The sequence below is a fragment of the Littorina saxatilis genome, linkage group LG12, assembly GCF_037325665.1.
Source record: "Littorina saxatilis isolate snail1 linkage group LG12, US_GU_Lsax_2.0, whole genome shotgun sequence".
Lineage (NCBI taxonomy): Eukaryota > Metazoa > Mollusca > Gastropoda > Littorinimorpha > Littorinidae > Littorina > Littorina saxatilis.
This window is the reverse complement of record NC_090256.1, coordinates 8181693-8198602: the sequence shown is the minus strand read 5'-3', so window position 1 is coordinate 8198602 and position 16910 is coordinate 8181693. Positions and strand designations below refer to the sequence as shown.

Genomic DNA, 16910 nt, shown 5'->3' with positions numbered 1-16910 from the left:
GCTCCAGGGGCTTGCAACGTACATGTAGTACAATATATGACCTTACTGGGAGAATGCAAGTTTCCAGTGCAAAGGACTTAACATTTCTTACATACTGCTTGACTAAAATCTTTACAAAAATTGACTATCTTCTATACAAAAAACACTTAACAAGGGTAAAAGGAGAAACAGAATCTGTTAATCGCCTCTTACGACATGTAAATTCTTCCCCCTAACCCGCGGGGGGAACCACCCCTACTCATGTGACCATCAGATATTGGTCAGCTTGTAAGTGATTACAGTGAAACTTTACGATTGGGGAGAATGTGAACATAGGAAGCACTTGTATCAAGCTTGTGATTAACGAATAAGCAAAAACCATAATTCTGACAAACAAACTTACAAATAAAATTTGTGACACGTACATCCACCTCATTCCACAAATGATGTTGTAAAAGTACCAACAAAAACAAATTTTACTTTGCAGAGAATAAAGTGTTAGGACGCAAAAAGAAAACTCATCTGAAGCACAGATTCAGCAATATTGAAGTATGGGAGCTATTACAGCTTTAAAATGTCCCAATACATTAACCTATACATCTCTGAACTAAAGCACACCTAAACATGACACAAGAAATACAGCTGCAGTGAAGTTCACATAGTTATTCACCAAGCGATTTATTTAGTCATTCATTCATTTTTTTATTTTTCTAGATTAAAGTGGCAGGGTTTCCTACCTTCAGTAACTGTGCAAAGATGTTTTTCCTCTTCTGTTCTGACAGTTTTCAATTTGAGCACCATGAATCTGAGCAAGATGTATTCTTTTTGCCCACACAGTTGCTTACTGATAAACAAAATAAACCAGAAGACAAAGACCACTCCTCTTTCATTAACACAAACTGTCCACACCATACAAAAACAGCTGTGATACCTTTTTTGTAATGAAAGAAAACATTGCGTACTGCTGTTGTTAGCAATTGAAACAGATCTGGTCGGCCTACACACCAAAACGTCTTACAATGGGTTTTTTGTGTGTGATTATTATCTGGCCGTTTTCTCCCACGCAGACATACCCAAACATGACAGACTTCGATGGACACATGAATGGAAGTTTTGCGATCCAATGACATAGTAATAATAGCAATAATATAAAATAATAATAACAGTAATGATAATAATAATAAAAACAAATTACAATTACACATTAACATGCTTCCATTTGAAACTTCGAGGTCTTCATCGTGGATTGACGCCCGACCAAAGGTAATTGAAGCTTGACGGAGCGATGCGACGGAGGGCTTCAATTAGACTTTGGGAGGGCGTCAATCCACGATGAAGACCGAAAAGTTTCAAATGGAACCATGTTAATATTATTGTAATTCAATCTGACGACGATCTCTTTCCTGCTCTGGGGCGGGGATATAGCTCAGTTGGTAGCGCGCTGGATTTGTATTCAGTTGGCCGCTGTCAGCGCGAGTTCGATCCCAGGTTCGGCGGAAATTTATTTCACAGAGTCAACTTTGTGTGCAGACTCTCTTCGGTGTCCGAACCACCCCCCGTGTATACTACATTGGGTGTGCACGTTAAAGATCCCACGATTGACAAAAGGGTCTTTCCTGGCAAAATTGCTTAGGCACAGTTAATAATTGTCTACCATACCCGTGTGACTTGGAATAAGGCCGTGAAAGGTAAATATGCGCCGACATGGCTGCAATCTACTGGCCGTATAAAATTTCATCTCACACGGCATCACTGCAGAGCGCCTAGAACTGTACCCACGGAATATGCGCGATATAAGCCTCATTGATTGATTGATTGATTGCTTTCATGCGGTTGTAAACAGACAGAATTGGTTCTGTTCTGTTCACACACTACTTTCAGTCCACCTACCTGCAAGGGTCAAGTCCCAAGAAATATGTCTCTGTATTCCTATCGTATTACTCTGCTCCTGTTTTGTTTTCTTTCACACACATTGTCTCTTCTTTTTTGACGGGTTTCTGGACAGCAAACTCTAAAATAAATTCTTTTCATCACAAAAGCGATCTTTGGAATTGACTGACGTAGTCCGGAAGAATTCATGCATCAACTTACGTCACGTATTCGACGTCATCACTTCGCATACCTTATGGTCTCGGTATTTCGTTGGCCTTCATATTTCCTACTTGTAAAATGACCCTCAAAGCTAACCGAGACTAGTTGAGGCTGTATCAATGCGCCTCGCCAGCAGGTTGTTTATGGATTTTTTAGCGAGTGGTTATCGACAATTAATGACCGGTAATTTTTAATGAGTTGGGGCATTCTGACCAATTACAGGATCTGTTTCATTAAAACGCAAACTTGATTGAATTACAATATACAACAAACATGAAAACAGTCTCACAACAAAACAACTGGGGGACGAGTATCGAAGTTTCGTTAGATTTCCCTTCAAGAAAAAAAGGTAAGACATTCAACCATAAACTCGTAATTGATGAAAATGATGCCATGAGGGAATAGTTCTCAGTTGTTATTGTTCGCTTTGGTACTCTAAATACTGTCTTCTGCAAGCACATGCAATATTCGCACAGCAAACAAGCATATCTCTTGAATAAATAAATGGATAAATCAAGACATAAAGGATCAATAACCTTATAAATAAGCCACAGGTGTATAAATTAGGATGAGCAGTCAAAATGCAAAAATAATAATAATAATACAACCCTGTCCCACGCTACCCTAAATGTTCAAAATAATAGTTCTGCTGGAGTCAAAACCAAACTTAAGCAATGTTTAATAGAATGTTTTTAAGCATCGTTTAATAGAATCTTTTCCTGGAGTTCTCTTGCTGTTTTTGGAAGACAATGAATCCGACAACGCCGACGACGGCCAGGGCGATGATGATGAGGATGATGATCATGAACAGCTTCCAGCCGCTGTAGCTGCTTAGTGACCCTCGCTTGTCCTCCACACGATCTGAAAAGACACACATGGGATTGTGAAATCTCTATTTCTACCAAAAGTACTAATCAAGAGTAGAGCTGTGGTACACACCTACTTTTTAGTGCTGATTTTGACTAACAACAACACAAAAGCCTTTCAGCTGGGACTCTGGAATTTACATAAAATCATAAATTTACAAATAGAGAATACTACATGGCTTGCTGTGTTGTACCACAAATGCACGAGTTCCTTTTTTAAATATTGAACTGCGAGCGAAAGCGAGCTTTTCAATATTCGAAAAAGCAACGAGTGAAAAATCTGGTACAACACAGCAAGCCATGTAGTATATATGTATTCTGTTTATCCTACATACTGTACTTATATGCCTTCAGCTCCAAACATCCCTGAGTCGACGCTTACAAATTGAAGACACTTCTAATGGAACCTCTATCTCTTACAACGCCTCGTGCAATCTTTGACGTCAAAGCAAAGTAACGTCACTCTGGAAAGCATTGCGTGACGTGTTTGTTCTCAACATTCTTTCAGGGGAAACATCAAGGGCAAAAGTGTTTCCATAATGACGTTTGTCTCGGTGACTCTGACATCATTCGCAGTGGAAAAACAGGTCCCTGCCAGACTAGTCTTACATGACTCCATTCACATGAACTATGGTGAACGATATTGTTATGACATGAGTAGTATCTCACACGTATACATGTAGGATAAAAAAAGAATATCACGTCTTGAGAAGGGGGAAAATCACACTCTTACAAAGCTGTGATGTTACTATTACCAACAGTAACAGGCAGGATATTTTCAATGAGTTAGGATTTTGTGGTGTTTCTTGGTTGCTTTGTTCAGTTGTTTTTCCGTTGTTCGTTTTTTGTTTTGTTTTTCTCTAGTATTGTGTTTTTTGTTTAATTTTTGTCCCTTGCATGTTAATTTCATGTCAGTTTGTACTTTTTTTTTTACTGTGTTGCGATCCTTTATTCCCCAAGCCCTCTTTTTGTAAAAAGCATACAATGTGTGAGTGTGCATGCACAAAAGAAAGAGACAGAGAAAGTAAGCGTGTGTGGGCAGATGTGTACAGGGATCAAGGTGAATCAAACTTTGTGAAAATAAAAAGTGTATCAAGGTCTATTAGCAGACTTTTTTTCTCTCAAGTTTTAATATTTTGGTTCACTGATAGCACTTAGCAGTGGCTTGTTCCTGAGAATCAAAAACAGCGAAAGACTTAAAATGTCACAGTAAAGTTTTTGTTCAATCATGATAATCACTGACATGGTGACAATGATTGAGAGATATGCATGATTATTCAGAAAGGTAAAAGTACAGTACACAGACCTCTAGGAGCCTCCATGACAGTTGCTTCTGGTAATCCCGTGTATGGTGGATTCTTCTGTAGAAAAAAAACCCATCAAAGACACAGTCACATGTTTTTTGTGTACAGAAATCTATCATAAAGAAGTTTTATTTAAATAAAATAACAAAACAAAACAATCATGGAGACAAGACATGCAATCTTGAGCACAAAAACTGAGCTGAAAGCTAGGCATAGTTTTAAGTCCTAGTAAATCAGTATCCACTCCCACAAGAAATTGAATTACATTCCTTCAAATTCACAGTGTATGTGTTTTTGTCTTGTGTTTTAATAAAAAAAAATTACTCGGCATGTCCACGGAACTTTATTTGTGTATACTTTGATTGCCTTTTATCAGATTAGGGAAAGAAGACAATTGCAGCGTATCACGCAACAATATTAGTGATCGTTGTATGTGGCTGTGATATCCACATTTATCAGACCCAATGTTGAGAAAGGAGGAATCATATCAGATCGAGGTGTAAGCCTGGATCTGATATGTTTCCATCTTTCAAGACATTGTTACTGATAAATGTGGATATTACAGCCACATCTAATGATAACAAATGTATTGCGTTTTGTTTTGGACATCATTTATGCATCATTTTCAAAATAAACAAGAGAACAAGACAGGCCCTTCCATAAGCCTCCCTTGGGAAGCTGCTGAGAAACTTTTTGGGGAAATTACATGAAGGACTAGGTCAACCAAGACTTATCGCATACAGGTAGCAAAGCCGCCGAATGGTATCCTAAACCAAGAATAAAGAGGAAAGAGATCAGATCGTCGTCTTTTGAATTGGAACGTGATGCGCTCTAGAACTTCTTCTCGACAACTGGGATGGTCGTTTTCACTGAACGATGGGCATAGAAGACATCCGAATGTCAAGGAATTGTCATTTGCTTTCACAGAACTGTTCCAGCAAAAAGAATTGTGATTATCATTTTGTAACCATGCCTGTGTCGCAAAGATCAGGGTAGAAATTATGCACAGAGAATGTGACTCAAGTCTTCCTCTCAATCTCATTCCCGCTCGCTCGCTCGCTCACTCGCTCTCATAGTCAGATTTAATCTCAGGGCTTTACTTCCATCTCACTGGGGTGTGAAATTTCTGTCAAATTTAAGTCAAAGGTATTGAGTTTAAAAAGTGTCTGCTGCTGTCTTGCATTGTGTCTCTTGGTGTTTTTCTGCTCTTCTGCTGTTCTATGCAAACCCCGTCGGTAAGACTTCAGATGCAATTCCTTTGACACATGTCTGCATTATAAAGATTGGGCATGCTTTACCCTTTTCTTAGAGATTTGCCTTTTGCTATGTTTTGCTGAGCTTTTCACCAAGTTGTGTTTATAGGAAATATCTACTTTCACTCTTTTTGAAGTGACAGTCTAAAGATGGCGACCGTAACTGATGACTGACTTTCCACGCGATATTACTTGGCTATGACTAGTTCCTGCCATATATCAATTGACAAAGGGTGCCTGATTTCAGTTTTGCCATGTGACCCGTAAAAACACAATAAACACAGATTAAGTGGGCTGAATGTATAACATTAACAAATACTCTATTTTATCAAACAACATAACTATCAATTTAACGTTTGTTCACATTTGGACATGTGTGAGAGTGATCAAGACCAGAAAGTCAGCCCCAAGCTCCGCCTTTTTCCCACTCCATGAAACAGGGATTTACATAGCATCCAAGTTCTGATTTTGAAGATCAGTTCCACCAAATTTCTTCTTTATCCACAGCTGACACAGCCTCATCAATGACACACACACACACACAAATTGTAAATTCCAACTATCTAAGAATGCTATGTCATGTGTTGAGGGCACTCACTTTTTCTGATTCCAGTTCGTAAAATTTGACTGAAATGACGTCATGGTTATCTGCAAAGAGAAAAGTAAATCCATTGAACTCTGCACTGATAGAGTAAAACTACTTTATCAAAGCTACTTGCAAGAACCTAACAGCTGTAGCTGACTGATATCATATAACGATCTCATGTTCATACACTGGAACCAACCAACTCTTGGCCCCTGCTGCATTCATAACTCACAGGTATCAGCATGATCTAACTATAGCAGGATTATGTTAACTCATGTGGCTTGCACCATTCAAGTATGAAATGAGAAAATACCCCATACAATGAGAAAATGACCTGTGAAATGAGAAAATGACCCATAAAATATCATTTTAAGTGTCACTGACAGGGGCCACCGGTTGCATTACTGTTTATCACACCAATGATACCACTTATCTTTGTGAGAGCCATGTTACAAAGAAAACCTTTCCATACAGAATGCAGAGGCCACAAAAAAGTTGCATCAAGACAGTAGAAGTATGTGTATCTTGGCAAGGTATTACTTTTAGCACATTCATATTTACTCACAGAAGGCTTTTAATTCGTTTGAAGTTAAACTCCAATGTAAAATACTATAGACCCCTTGGATGAAATAAAATTCAGAGAAAGGGGCTAAATGGCTCATTGTACTGGCTATTTCCGGAGTCATTCCTTCTGCAAGTGACTGATTCTTAGTTCACTCAAAGGCACCAGCCTTCACAGCATTACTTTCAGATGAATGCATTTTCTCTCATTGTCTCTGGCTAATGATCATGTGGTCTGTGTATGCACATGACAAGCTTTGACCAACAATAAACTGAACAAAAGAGCTAAAGCAGTTTCTTCAGATCAAATATTCTCTCTGGTTTTGAAAGCAGGGCTGTCATAATTCTAACGAACCTGCCAACTCTCCTGTGGCAGCTGAAGCGCCAAGGAAATAACCCACTGGTAGCTTCACACCATGCACCACAAAACATTCTCGCCAGCCATTCTTGTTGTCCACATCCACTGAAACCTGCAATTTAAAAAGACAGCATCACTTCTGTTACTGTCAGTGGAAAGAAGACGTACAACCGATCATGGAACAATTTGTGGGTAAATGCAGTTCCTGCACTGGAAAAAATGTTTCTTAACATTGTCAAGTAACCCTAATTTACTTTTGTCAAACATTTTCTTTTCATTACACATGAACAATTGTAGCAGGCAGCCATGTCAGGGCTATAATTTAACACACCCCGTCCAAAGCAGGTTGACATTTTGTCAAAGTTCAAATTTCCAACTTGCTGGCCAGACTGCCACCTCAAAATGTTGCTCAGTCACAGTTCTGTTCATTCAACTAGCTCAGTATTAGACTGTTACACAAATTTGAGTTGGATATAAATGCTCCATGGCAAAGCCCCACCCAAGTTCTGTCAGCTGCAATAACTGGAAAAAGACTGCTTACTTTGAGTGTGTTGTCTTCATATCGGATAGCCAGATATGTGTCGTAATCTTTGTTTCTGAACTGTGCCTCACACCCAGCAACTGATGTGTGCGTTCCATCGCTGTCATGGTCGTAATGCAAGGTGCCGTTGTTGATCATGGCAGATATGAATGGATGTTGGTGCTGAAAATAAAAGACATTAACACTTAGTTTGAATGATATGAATGTGCCGATCATATATATGTGACAGAGTACACTGCTAAGGAGCGAATAAGTACATCTATCAATAAGCATGCAGAAGAGTATCGTCATACATCTGCTTCAACACCAACCACACATAAAATAACATTGAATAGTGAGCCCCATCCTTCACATGTGCTGCAATATCTGTAGCACATTTCTGACCAACATCAAACACTTATTCACTCAATAAACAATCACTGTTCACCAGTTCTTGATTCTGTAAAAATGTAACAGATGTGTCGGTACAGTTACAGTTACTATCACAGTATCAGTCAAATATTTTTTAGACTTTGAAAATTTGCAAAAAGAAGTACCTCACACACTGGAGTGTTCATTCAATTTTTTTCACATTACAAGCTGTGAGACTAGTAATATATAATGCAACACGACACTGATAATATTATTGACAATTTCTATTATGCATACCAGTTAATTGCAAGCCTAGATGGTATAACATAGATGGAATGACTTCTGGAAGCACCAAGAATAATTGGACACCAAAGGCAGTAAGGATAGCAACAGGATCCTACTAGACTTTGAAATACCCAGATCACTTCCCTCCCTTGCATTCTTATTCCACACATTGTTAGCAAATGACATCTACCATGCAAACTCACATTGTGTGGTCCATTGTGATTGCTGTAGGTATCAAGGAAGATGCCAAGGCCAGTAAATAAATCTCTGCTGCCAAACACTGGACCTGCAACAGTGATGAAACACTTCAAATTTCCAGGAAAAGCTGCAAGGACTTGGTAAGGACTGGAAATGTTTACTTGAAATGGTGATTGTCTTGACTCCTTTCATTTTATCAATAAGCTATGCTCATACACGTTCACCATAATAAGATTGATCATACAACATTACCTAGCTGTACTCTCTTCAACACTTGACGATGATTTATAAAAGTAACACTGAACGAAATGATGAAGAAGCAAGCGCTGCTACATACCCAACTGCATACGTTCCTGTGTATACCAGATGGCCATGCCGTCTCCAAACAGATTCTTTCCAGCCCCATGTACCTTGAACTGGACGTGCAGTTCCCAGTTTTGCACATGGCATCTCTGCAGGGAAAAAATAACAGTTTGTGATTTTTCCACATGACTGAAATTTAGCAATAGTGATTGCCAGATTGGTGGTGCACACTATTCCCACAATACACATGTAGTGATGTACCCTGTCATGTTCCCAGTTTTGCACATGGCATCTCTGCAGGGAAAGAAATAACACGGTTTGTGATTTTTCCTTATGACTGAAATTTAGCAATAGTGATTGTCAGATTGGTGGTGCACGGTATTCCCACAATACACATGTTCCCTGTCATGTTCTGAAGAAAAATGTCAGCAAATTGATGTTTGTTTTACGCAAAATGTGTTTTTTTCCCCAGTGATACAGTTTAACAATCTAACTTACTGATCAAGAGCATCAAATAGTCAGGCCGTAGTGGTGGACGACTGAGAATAAGATCTCAAGTGCTTGAATTTTACACTTTTTCTTTTAAATTATTTTGATGGCACACAGACAGGACACTGCAAACGTTAGAAAACTACGTTGGCCTCTTTCGTCTGAAAACTAAACGACAAATAAATTGACAATCTATCTTAACCCCTTCACTGCCACAGTATAACAGCATTTTGGTATTGCTGTGCGCCAGGGCAAATTTCGCTTTCTTCGGTAGGTTCACTAATCTGTTCACTGCTCAATCATTTATTGAGATATCTCTTAGATCTTTGGCATGTGGTTTGCTTACACCCTTGGCTATTATCTGATAACATGATCATTGGACTTTGTTTGTGATTGTTATAGTAAAAAATCGATATAATGACCATTTTTGTCAAATATTACAGTTTCCAAACTTTTACACACACACTGCAGCATGTAAAACCGCAGAAAACACAGCTAAAACTGGTGTCAAACATCAGGTACTCACATTACAGCCCATAACAGTATTCTTCTGTGTGGTAATCCATAAATCACTTCTTGTAGAGCTTCCAGAACACTGTATCATTTGAAAACAGGTCTACGAGTTGATGTCCGACTTTCGGCCCCCATTTTGAATCTTATAGATCGGAAAAAAACTTCTAAAAATGTTTTTACCACGTGGTACTAACTTATCTGAACGGTCAATGGGAAAGAACTGTGTTTAAACCCCTACAAGAAGTTGGACAGTGGTTACCTCCCATTTAGTTTTCACAAATGTCCTGAAAAGTGCTGATGTAAATGCCACGTACCTAGTACGTATATATATGGGCGTATGACAAACCAAACATGACCACGTATCTAGTACGTGCTGGGCAGTGAAGGGGTTAAAAGAACTTCTCTTTTAATGTTTCTGTCCATGCAAATGTTACCAAAGCTACTAAGCCATTTCTCTTATCAGCACTAGTTAAATTGTTGTGGAACGATATGAACATATTGCAAGCTCAGCAAAAATCTGTTTCAGATAACAACCTTTGCCAATTGGATTGGGACCATAGTGAGTTGCTTGTAAACAGGTTTTCCTTACCACATTGTTCCAAATAGCCCCCTGTCTGCTCTGATGATCGGAGGTCAGGCGAATGTAGGAGTTGGTGACCATTGTGCTGCCAAGGAAGTCCCACTGGGGCACAGACATTCCTGAACCTGCACAGTATTCCCACAATACAAAATGTAATTGAAACCTTGACTTGTTCCTTGCCCGCTTATCGTTCCAGTGCAGCTTCATTAAAAAAATTTAAAAAAATTCAAGTTGAGGTAGGTAGATCACAATAGTCTCCTGTCCGCCCAGCCGACCTTCCCCTTGACCCTGCTTGTGACCTTGATGTTTGATGCCCCACAAGGGGCATGCACGGTACTCTCTAAGCACCCAAAACCTCAAAGAGAGATAACTGGCGGAAACCTTCCTATTGTAGTCTCCTGTCCGCCCAGCCGACCTTCCCCTTGACTCTGCTTGTGACCTCGATGTTTGATGCCCCCGCAAGGGGCACGGTACTCTGTAAGCACCCAAAACCTCAAAGAGATAACTGGCGGAAACCTTCCTATTCATGCCATTGCCAAACTGTACCAATGGAGAAAACTATATCAGTCTCTTATTATGCAAAATTATAGTGTAAAACAATTATTTTGACTCTGAAGTTAGTATCATTCCATACCTTTTGCTTTACATTCAAGGGAAGTAATTACATCATACAATTTTACAAGGCTGATGAGGACAGTTAATTTGAGAAACTAAACCAGAATCTTACAATAAATTTGTAAATCACATTTCAAATCCATGCTGTTTAAATTGTAATACTTTGTAGACACACATTCCAACACTGAGAGGTTCAGACGGAAAACAGAGAGAAAACAGAGTCCTGGATTAACATAGGCCAAAAAAATAGGGTCGGTAGGTCGGGATTGGGTGTTTTTTGTTTTTTTTTTCTCTCAAAAAACCATATTTTTACGTTATTTTGCCAAAAAAACAAGATTTTTTTTTTTTTTATTCCAAATGCCAAAAAAAGTCTAGGGTCGCGCGAAAAAACTAGGGTCGGTCGGGTTACCGTAAACAGACCTATTTTTTTTTTGGCCTAATGCAATAAACTTATAACTTTAGACTACCCAACAGAATTGCTTCTTGCAATTGTAATACCCCCCAGGCCCCCTGCAATATCAACGTAGAGAATTAGAAACTCTTTCTTGCTGATCAAAAACCCACATTTCGTATGCTTCTTGGTTGTTTCTCAAATAAACTGTGGATGAAGCTTCATTTTCGAATGAATTGCTTATTCAAATTCATTCACATTCACAATCGCGCCGCCGACAGTACTATACAGGCCAGCACAATTGTCCAACTATCGTGACAATAAACACAAATCGAACCCAGAAACAGCTGATCAACAATAACGGTATTCTCATTCAGATCAGCATAGCAGGTGGTGCAAACACAGCTTGAAACAGAAAATGAAACCAACCAAACAAACGCCGCCAACTGTCAGTGTCATTCTGTCGACAGCTCTTTCTCGCTTTCACTACTGTGCTTTACGGCTTAAAATTTAACAGAAATGAAGAAAACAAGATTAATCTAACCTTGGTATGGCTTTACCAACGTATGTTCTCTTCTCTGGAAGTCTTTTGTGTTCCATTCTGCAAGGACACACAGAAAAACGCACAAAAACATAGGTACAGCAGAAAGATTTCGCACGTGAGACGCCATGTTGTCTGTTGGTGTGAAATCACGATCCCACAAGCACTTCCGGGTGACACTTCGGGGCCCCGCACTTTCTGGATCCACGATGGCGCTGGGGTACCCGGCTTTTTTTTTAACAGTTCTTTTTACATTTAGTCAAATTTTGAAAAGAAAAAGAAACAAATAAGAATGGTGTGGCTATATTATTTAATAATAATTTTATGTATAAAATGCATAATGTTATCCGGGATGATAATGGTTGTTATATCATTATGGATGTTGAGTTAAATGATATAACATATATGGTCCCAGCAGTGGAGATCACCCTGAAATGTTTGATGAAGTGATGGGTAAAGTCCAGACCATCGGAAATGACATTGATTATGGGTGGAGATTGGAATGTACTTTTGAATACAAAATTGGATGCACGTAATTATGTTAGTGGTGTTAATCGCCCCAAGTCAGTCAACTTGAGGTTGAAAATTAAGGATTTGATGTTACGACATGAATTCATTGATGTATAGCGAGAACTGAATCCTGAGAAAAGGAGATATACATGGCGTCGCTTTAATATTGTAAAACAAGGCCGTCTTCATTATTTCCTTGTGTCAGAAAATTTAATGAACAGACTTAATGGAGGGAATATAGGCTCGTTATCGATCAGACCATAGCCCAGTGTATATTTCACTTAAATCGGTTTCGCTGTGCTGCATAGCACGCTTTTCTGTACCTCTCTTCGTTTTAACTTTCTGAGCGTGTTTTTAATCCAAACATATCATATCTATATGTTTTTGGAATCAGGAACCGACAAGGAATAAGATGAAATTGTTTTGTTTGTTTTTTTTGTTTTTTTTTTCACATTCACTTCAATTTTATTCACAATTTTCTCCTTTTTGTTCCAACACTATCTTTAAACATGCAATTGTCATACAATAAATAAACTAACTGTTCAAGAATTTCATTCCATAAATTGCGAATCATCAGCATCATGCAATACGAAACGGACGAAAAGTTTGCATAAATAAAGTAAAGAAGCATCGATAACGTTTTCAAACAGGATGTGCGCTAAATAGTCAAACAAGACAAAAACATAAATAAAGCACTCTACTTGAGTATTAAAGCACATAAGCAGTTGTGTGGCTGCATTTGAGTTTCAAGTTTTTCCTTCATCGCAGACAAGTTTCTTCTTCTTGTCTCAAAAGAGAAATGTTTTAAAAGTCCTTTGCGTTCAACTGCATAAAAATCCGTAACACAAACAAAATGAAATTGTTTTTAAATCAATTTCGGAAATTTAATTTTGATCATAATTTTTATATTTTTAATTTTCAGAGCTTGTTTTTAATCCAAATATAACATATTTATATGTTTTTGGAATTAGGAAATGATGTAGAATAAGATGAACGTAAATTTGGATCGTTTTATATAAAAAAATTATTACAATTTTCAGATTTTTAATGACCAAAGTCATCAATTAATTTTTAAGCCACCAAGCTGAAATGCAATACCGAAGTCCGGCCTTTGTCGAAGATTGCTTTACAAAAATTTCAATCAATTTGATTGAAAAATGAGGGTGTGACAGTGCCGCCTCAACTTTTATAAAAAGCCGGATATGACGTCATCAAAAGTATTTATGGAAAAAAAGAAAAAAACGTCCGGGGATATCATTCCCAGGAACTCTCATGTCAAATTTCATAAAGATCGGTCCAGTAGTTTTGTCTGAATCGCTCTACACACACACACTCACAGACACACACACACACAGACACACACACACACACACATACATCACGACCCTCGTCTCGATTCCCCCTCTATGTTAAAACATTTAGTCAAAACTTGAGAGAAAAAGAAGAACATTTATTAAGAGAAATAAATGTTTTGGAATCCACATTTAGGGATGAAGATTTAACCACTCTTGAGGAAAAACAAAGAGAGTTATTGCAATTACGGGTTCATAAATGTGAAGGAATGGCTGTGAGTATTTTTGTCATTTGGAAAATCGACATTTTTGTAATAAAGCAATGAATTATGTTGAAACAGATGAAGGAAGGATGTTATATAATCAGGAAGATATTATGATTGAAGTTCAACAGTTTTATGATAAATTATATGCAGAAAGGAATGTAGAGGATGTTGACCTTAGTCTTTTAAATGCCTCTAAATTATCTCCAGAGGAAAGTATGATGCTTGAGGGCATAATTACAGAAGCTGAAGCCTTAGCAGCCCTTCGCTCAATGAAAAACGATAAAAGCCCAGGTTCAGATGGATTTACTACAGAGTTTTTTAAAATGTTTTGGAATGATATTGGTACTTTTCTTGTCCGTTCAGTAAATTGTAGTTTTCAACACAAAGAGAGATGTCAATAACCCAGAGACAAGAAATAATTACATGTATCCCCAAAGATGGTAAACCTAAACAGTATTTAAAAAACTGGCGTCCTAGCTATTACATTATTGAACACTGTGTATAAAATTGACTCTACCTGTATTGCAAACCGACTTAAAAAAAGTGTTTCCAATGTTGATACATGAAGACCAAAAGGGATTTCTCAAAGGCAGATGTATTAGTGAAAACATACGTCAGCTGTTTGATACACTCGTGTACACAGAGGAGCATACTATTCCTGGTCTCTTGTTGACGATTGATTTTCAAAAAGCGTTCGATAGTATTTCTTGGTCCTTTATTGAGAAAAGTCTTGATTTTTTTAACTTTGGACCGCAACTGAGACAGTGGGTAAAGACTTTTCCCCGAGTACGCAGTAGGAGGGTCCTGCAGACTTTAATTGTGTGTCTGTCTGTTCGTCTCGACTTAACAGCTTATTGCTGGGAAACTACTGGGCGTAGTTCGTTCAAAAGTTGATACACTAACTTGATAATAGGTCCGATTGATCGTATTAAAACTTCATAATGTTACCTGGAACCTAAATGCGAATTAATCAACAAAAACGACTCTTAACGGTGGGCGCGATTCGCGGTGGGATAGAACAGCCGTTCGGCTAATCAGCCAGCCAGCCAGCGACAGCGACACCAGGCTTTGCGTGCGTGCGTGCTTTGCGTGCGTGTACCACTGTGCGCGAGGAGTATGGGCATTTGAGTTCACTGGCGAATGATAGAGTTGGTGGCTTGGTGGAAAGCGTTTCCGACTATGGCTAAAGTGATCCGGGTTCGATTCCCGGCATGGGCTGTATATGTTTTTTATTTATTTTTTTTTATAATAAATTCTTGTTTACTATTGTTTATTATGAACGTTTTAATGTTTTATTTTACTGTAATAATTTTTTTAATTGTGTAAAATAAATTAAAAAAAAAATTCTTTTTTTTTTTAAATCCAAGGGATCCGGGTTCGATTCCCGGCATGGGCGGTCTATTTTTTTTTTATTTTTTTTTTAAATTCTTGTTTACTATTGTTTATTATGAACGTTTTAATGTTTTATTTTACTCTAATAATTTTTTTAATTGTGTAAAATAATTTTATTTTTTTTAAATCCACGTGCACAAGACAAAAACTTTCATACCGGGGGAGCGAGCCAGTCTGAAGAGTACTCGGGTCCAGCGCCAGCGTTTTTTATAATCATAGTATTACATGTGTAACTGTAAATGGCCATTATACTGGATGGTTTGAGATACACAGAGGCGTTAGACAAGGGGATTCTCTTTCATCTTATTTGTACTTAATTTGTGCAGAAATTTTGTCTTTAATGATTAGACAAAATGATAAAATTAAAGGGATTAGATTAAAAGAACGAGATGTTTTACTGTCGCAGTTTGCAGATGACACCACCCTTTACTTAGATGGAAAATATTATATTTATAAATGTAAACTTCAGGGCTCAGTTCCGCTTTTTAGTGGGTTTTTTTGAAAATATTAAAACAAAGATATTACATTGAAAAGAAATTGAAATTTTATCAGGAATAGAAATGTTGAATTTTTGTCAGAGTGGTTACCCTATGCGAATATATGTTAGGTTATTGACCAAGGCGAAGTGTCCATTTCAGCTTAAAGGCATATGAACGAACAGTTCCAGAGGGCGTTCACCACCGAGGACACATCTCGCATCCCCAGTATGGGCGACAGCCCCTTCCCGGCGATGGATGATATCCACATTAACGAAGGTGGTGTCCGCAAGCTCCTGAGGAACCTGAAGACGGACAAGGCAACTGGACCAGACTCCATTCCAGCCTTCATCTTGAAGATGGCTGCTGACCAACTGGCGCCCATCCTTGTCCGACTGTTCCAGCTCTCGTTGGATACTGGGGAGGTCCCGCTTGACTGGCGCCAGGCCTGGGTGGTGCCTATCTTCAAGAAAGGGGAACGACACCTTGCAGCCAACTACCGCCCTGTCTCGCTCATCTCCATCACCTGCAAGATACTCGAGCACGTGGTGCACAGCTCCATCATGAAGCACTTTGACCACCATGCCATCCTTACCAACTGTCAACATGGCTTTCGGCGTAAACGCTCATGCGAAACCCAGCTCATCGTCACAGTTCATGAAATTGCCCGGCAGCTAGCAGAGGGAGCCCAGGTCGACGCCATCCTGTTGGACTTCTCCAAAGCCTTCGACAAGGTGCCCCACGCCCGCCTGCTCACGAAACTGGCTTACTACGGAGTGAGAAACGACACCCTCAAGTGGATCTCTGCCTTCCTCAGTCAGCGTCAACAGCAGGTGGCCTTGGAGGGCGTCCTATCGTCTCCAGTCGGAGTGCAGTCCGGAGTTCCGCAGGGGACCGTCCTGGGTCCTCTCCTGTTTTTAGCCTTCATCAACGACCTCCCTGAATCCGTTCAGTTCAGCAGCGTCAAACTCTTTGCAGACGACTCCCTACTCTTCAAACGTATATCCTCTCCAGCGGACAGTCTGCAGCTCCAACAGGACCTATCCAGCCTCGAACAGTGGGAATCAACATGGCAGATGGAGTTCAACCCCAGCAAGTGCACCGTCATCCGCATTGCCCCGAACAAGAAGAAGCCCATCCTACCAACTTCCTACAGCCTCCATGGACAG

The 16910-nt window shown here is 39.0% G+C and overlaps 1 protein-coding gene across 1 annotated transcript; it reads right to left on the bottom strand.

Moving 5' to 3' along the window:
• Positions 1-2470: 2470 nt before the first annotated feature.
• On the bottom strand, positions 2471-11967 carry LOC138981186 (vesicular integral-membrane protein VIP36-like). The gene is made up of 9 exons (XM_070354025.1): positions 11809-11967; positions 10268-10383; positions 8711-8825; positions 8379-8461; positions 7540-7701; positions 6996-7110; positions 6092-6141; positions 4243-4297; positions 2471-2931 (listed from the first exon to the last, which is right to left on the bottom strand). Exons 1-9 carry the CDS (start codon positions 11933-11935, stop codon positions 2774-2776), a joined length of 981 nt encoding a protein of 326 aa, XP_070210126.1. The 5' UTR covers positions 11936-11967; the 3' UTR covers positions 2471-2773.
• Between the last annotated feature and the right edge of the window lie 4943 nt (positions 11968-16910).

Excerpts from the sequence above, each read along its gene's own strand:
- LOC138981186 (XM_070354025.1), bottom strand. The coding sequence starts at position 11,935 with ATGGCGTCTCACGTGCGAAATCTTTCTGCTGTACCTATGTTTTTGTGC. Across the intron at positions 8,462-8,710 it reads ACAGGAACGTATGCAGTTGG|GTCCAGTGTTTGGCAGCAGA; the intron begins GTATGTAGCAGC and ends TCACTGTTGCAG. Across the intron at positions 6,142-6,995 it reads TGCCACAGGAGAGTTGGCAG|ATAACCATGACGTCATTTCA; the intron begins GTTCGTTAGAAT and ends TTCTCTTTGCAG.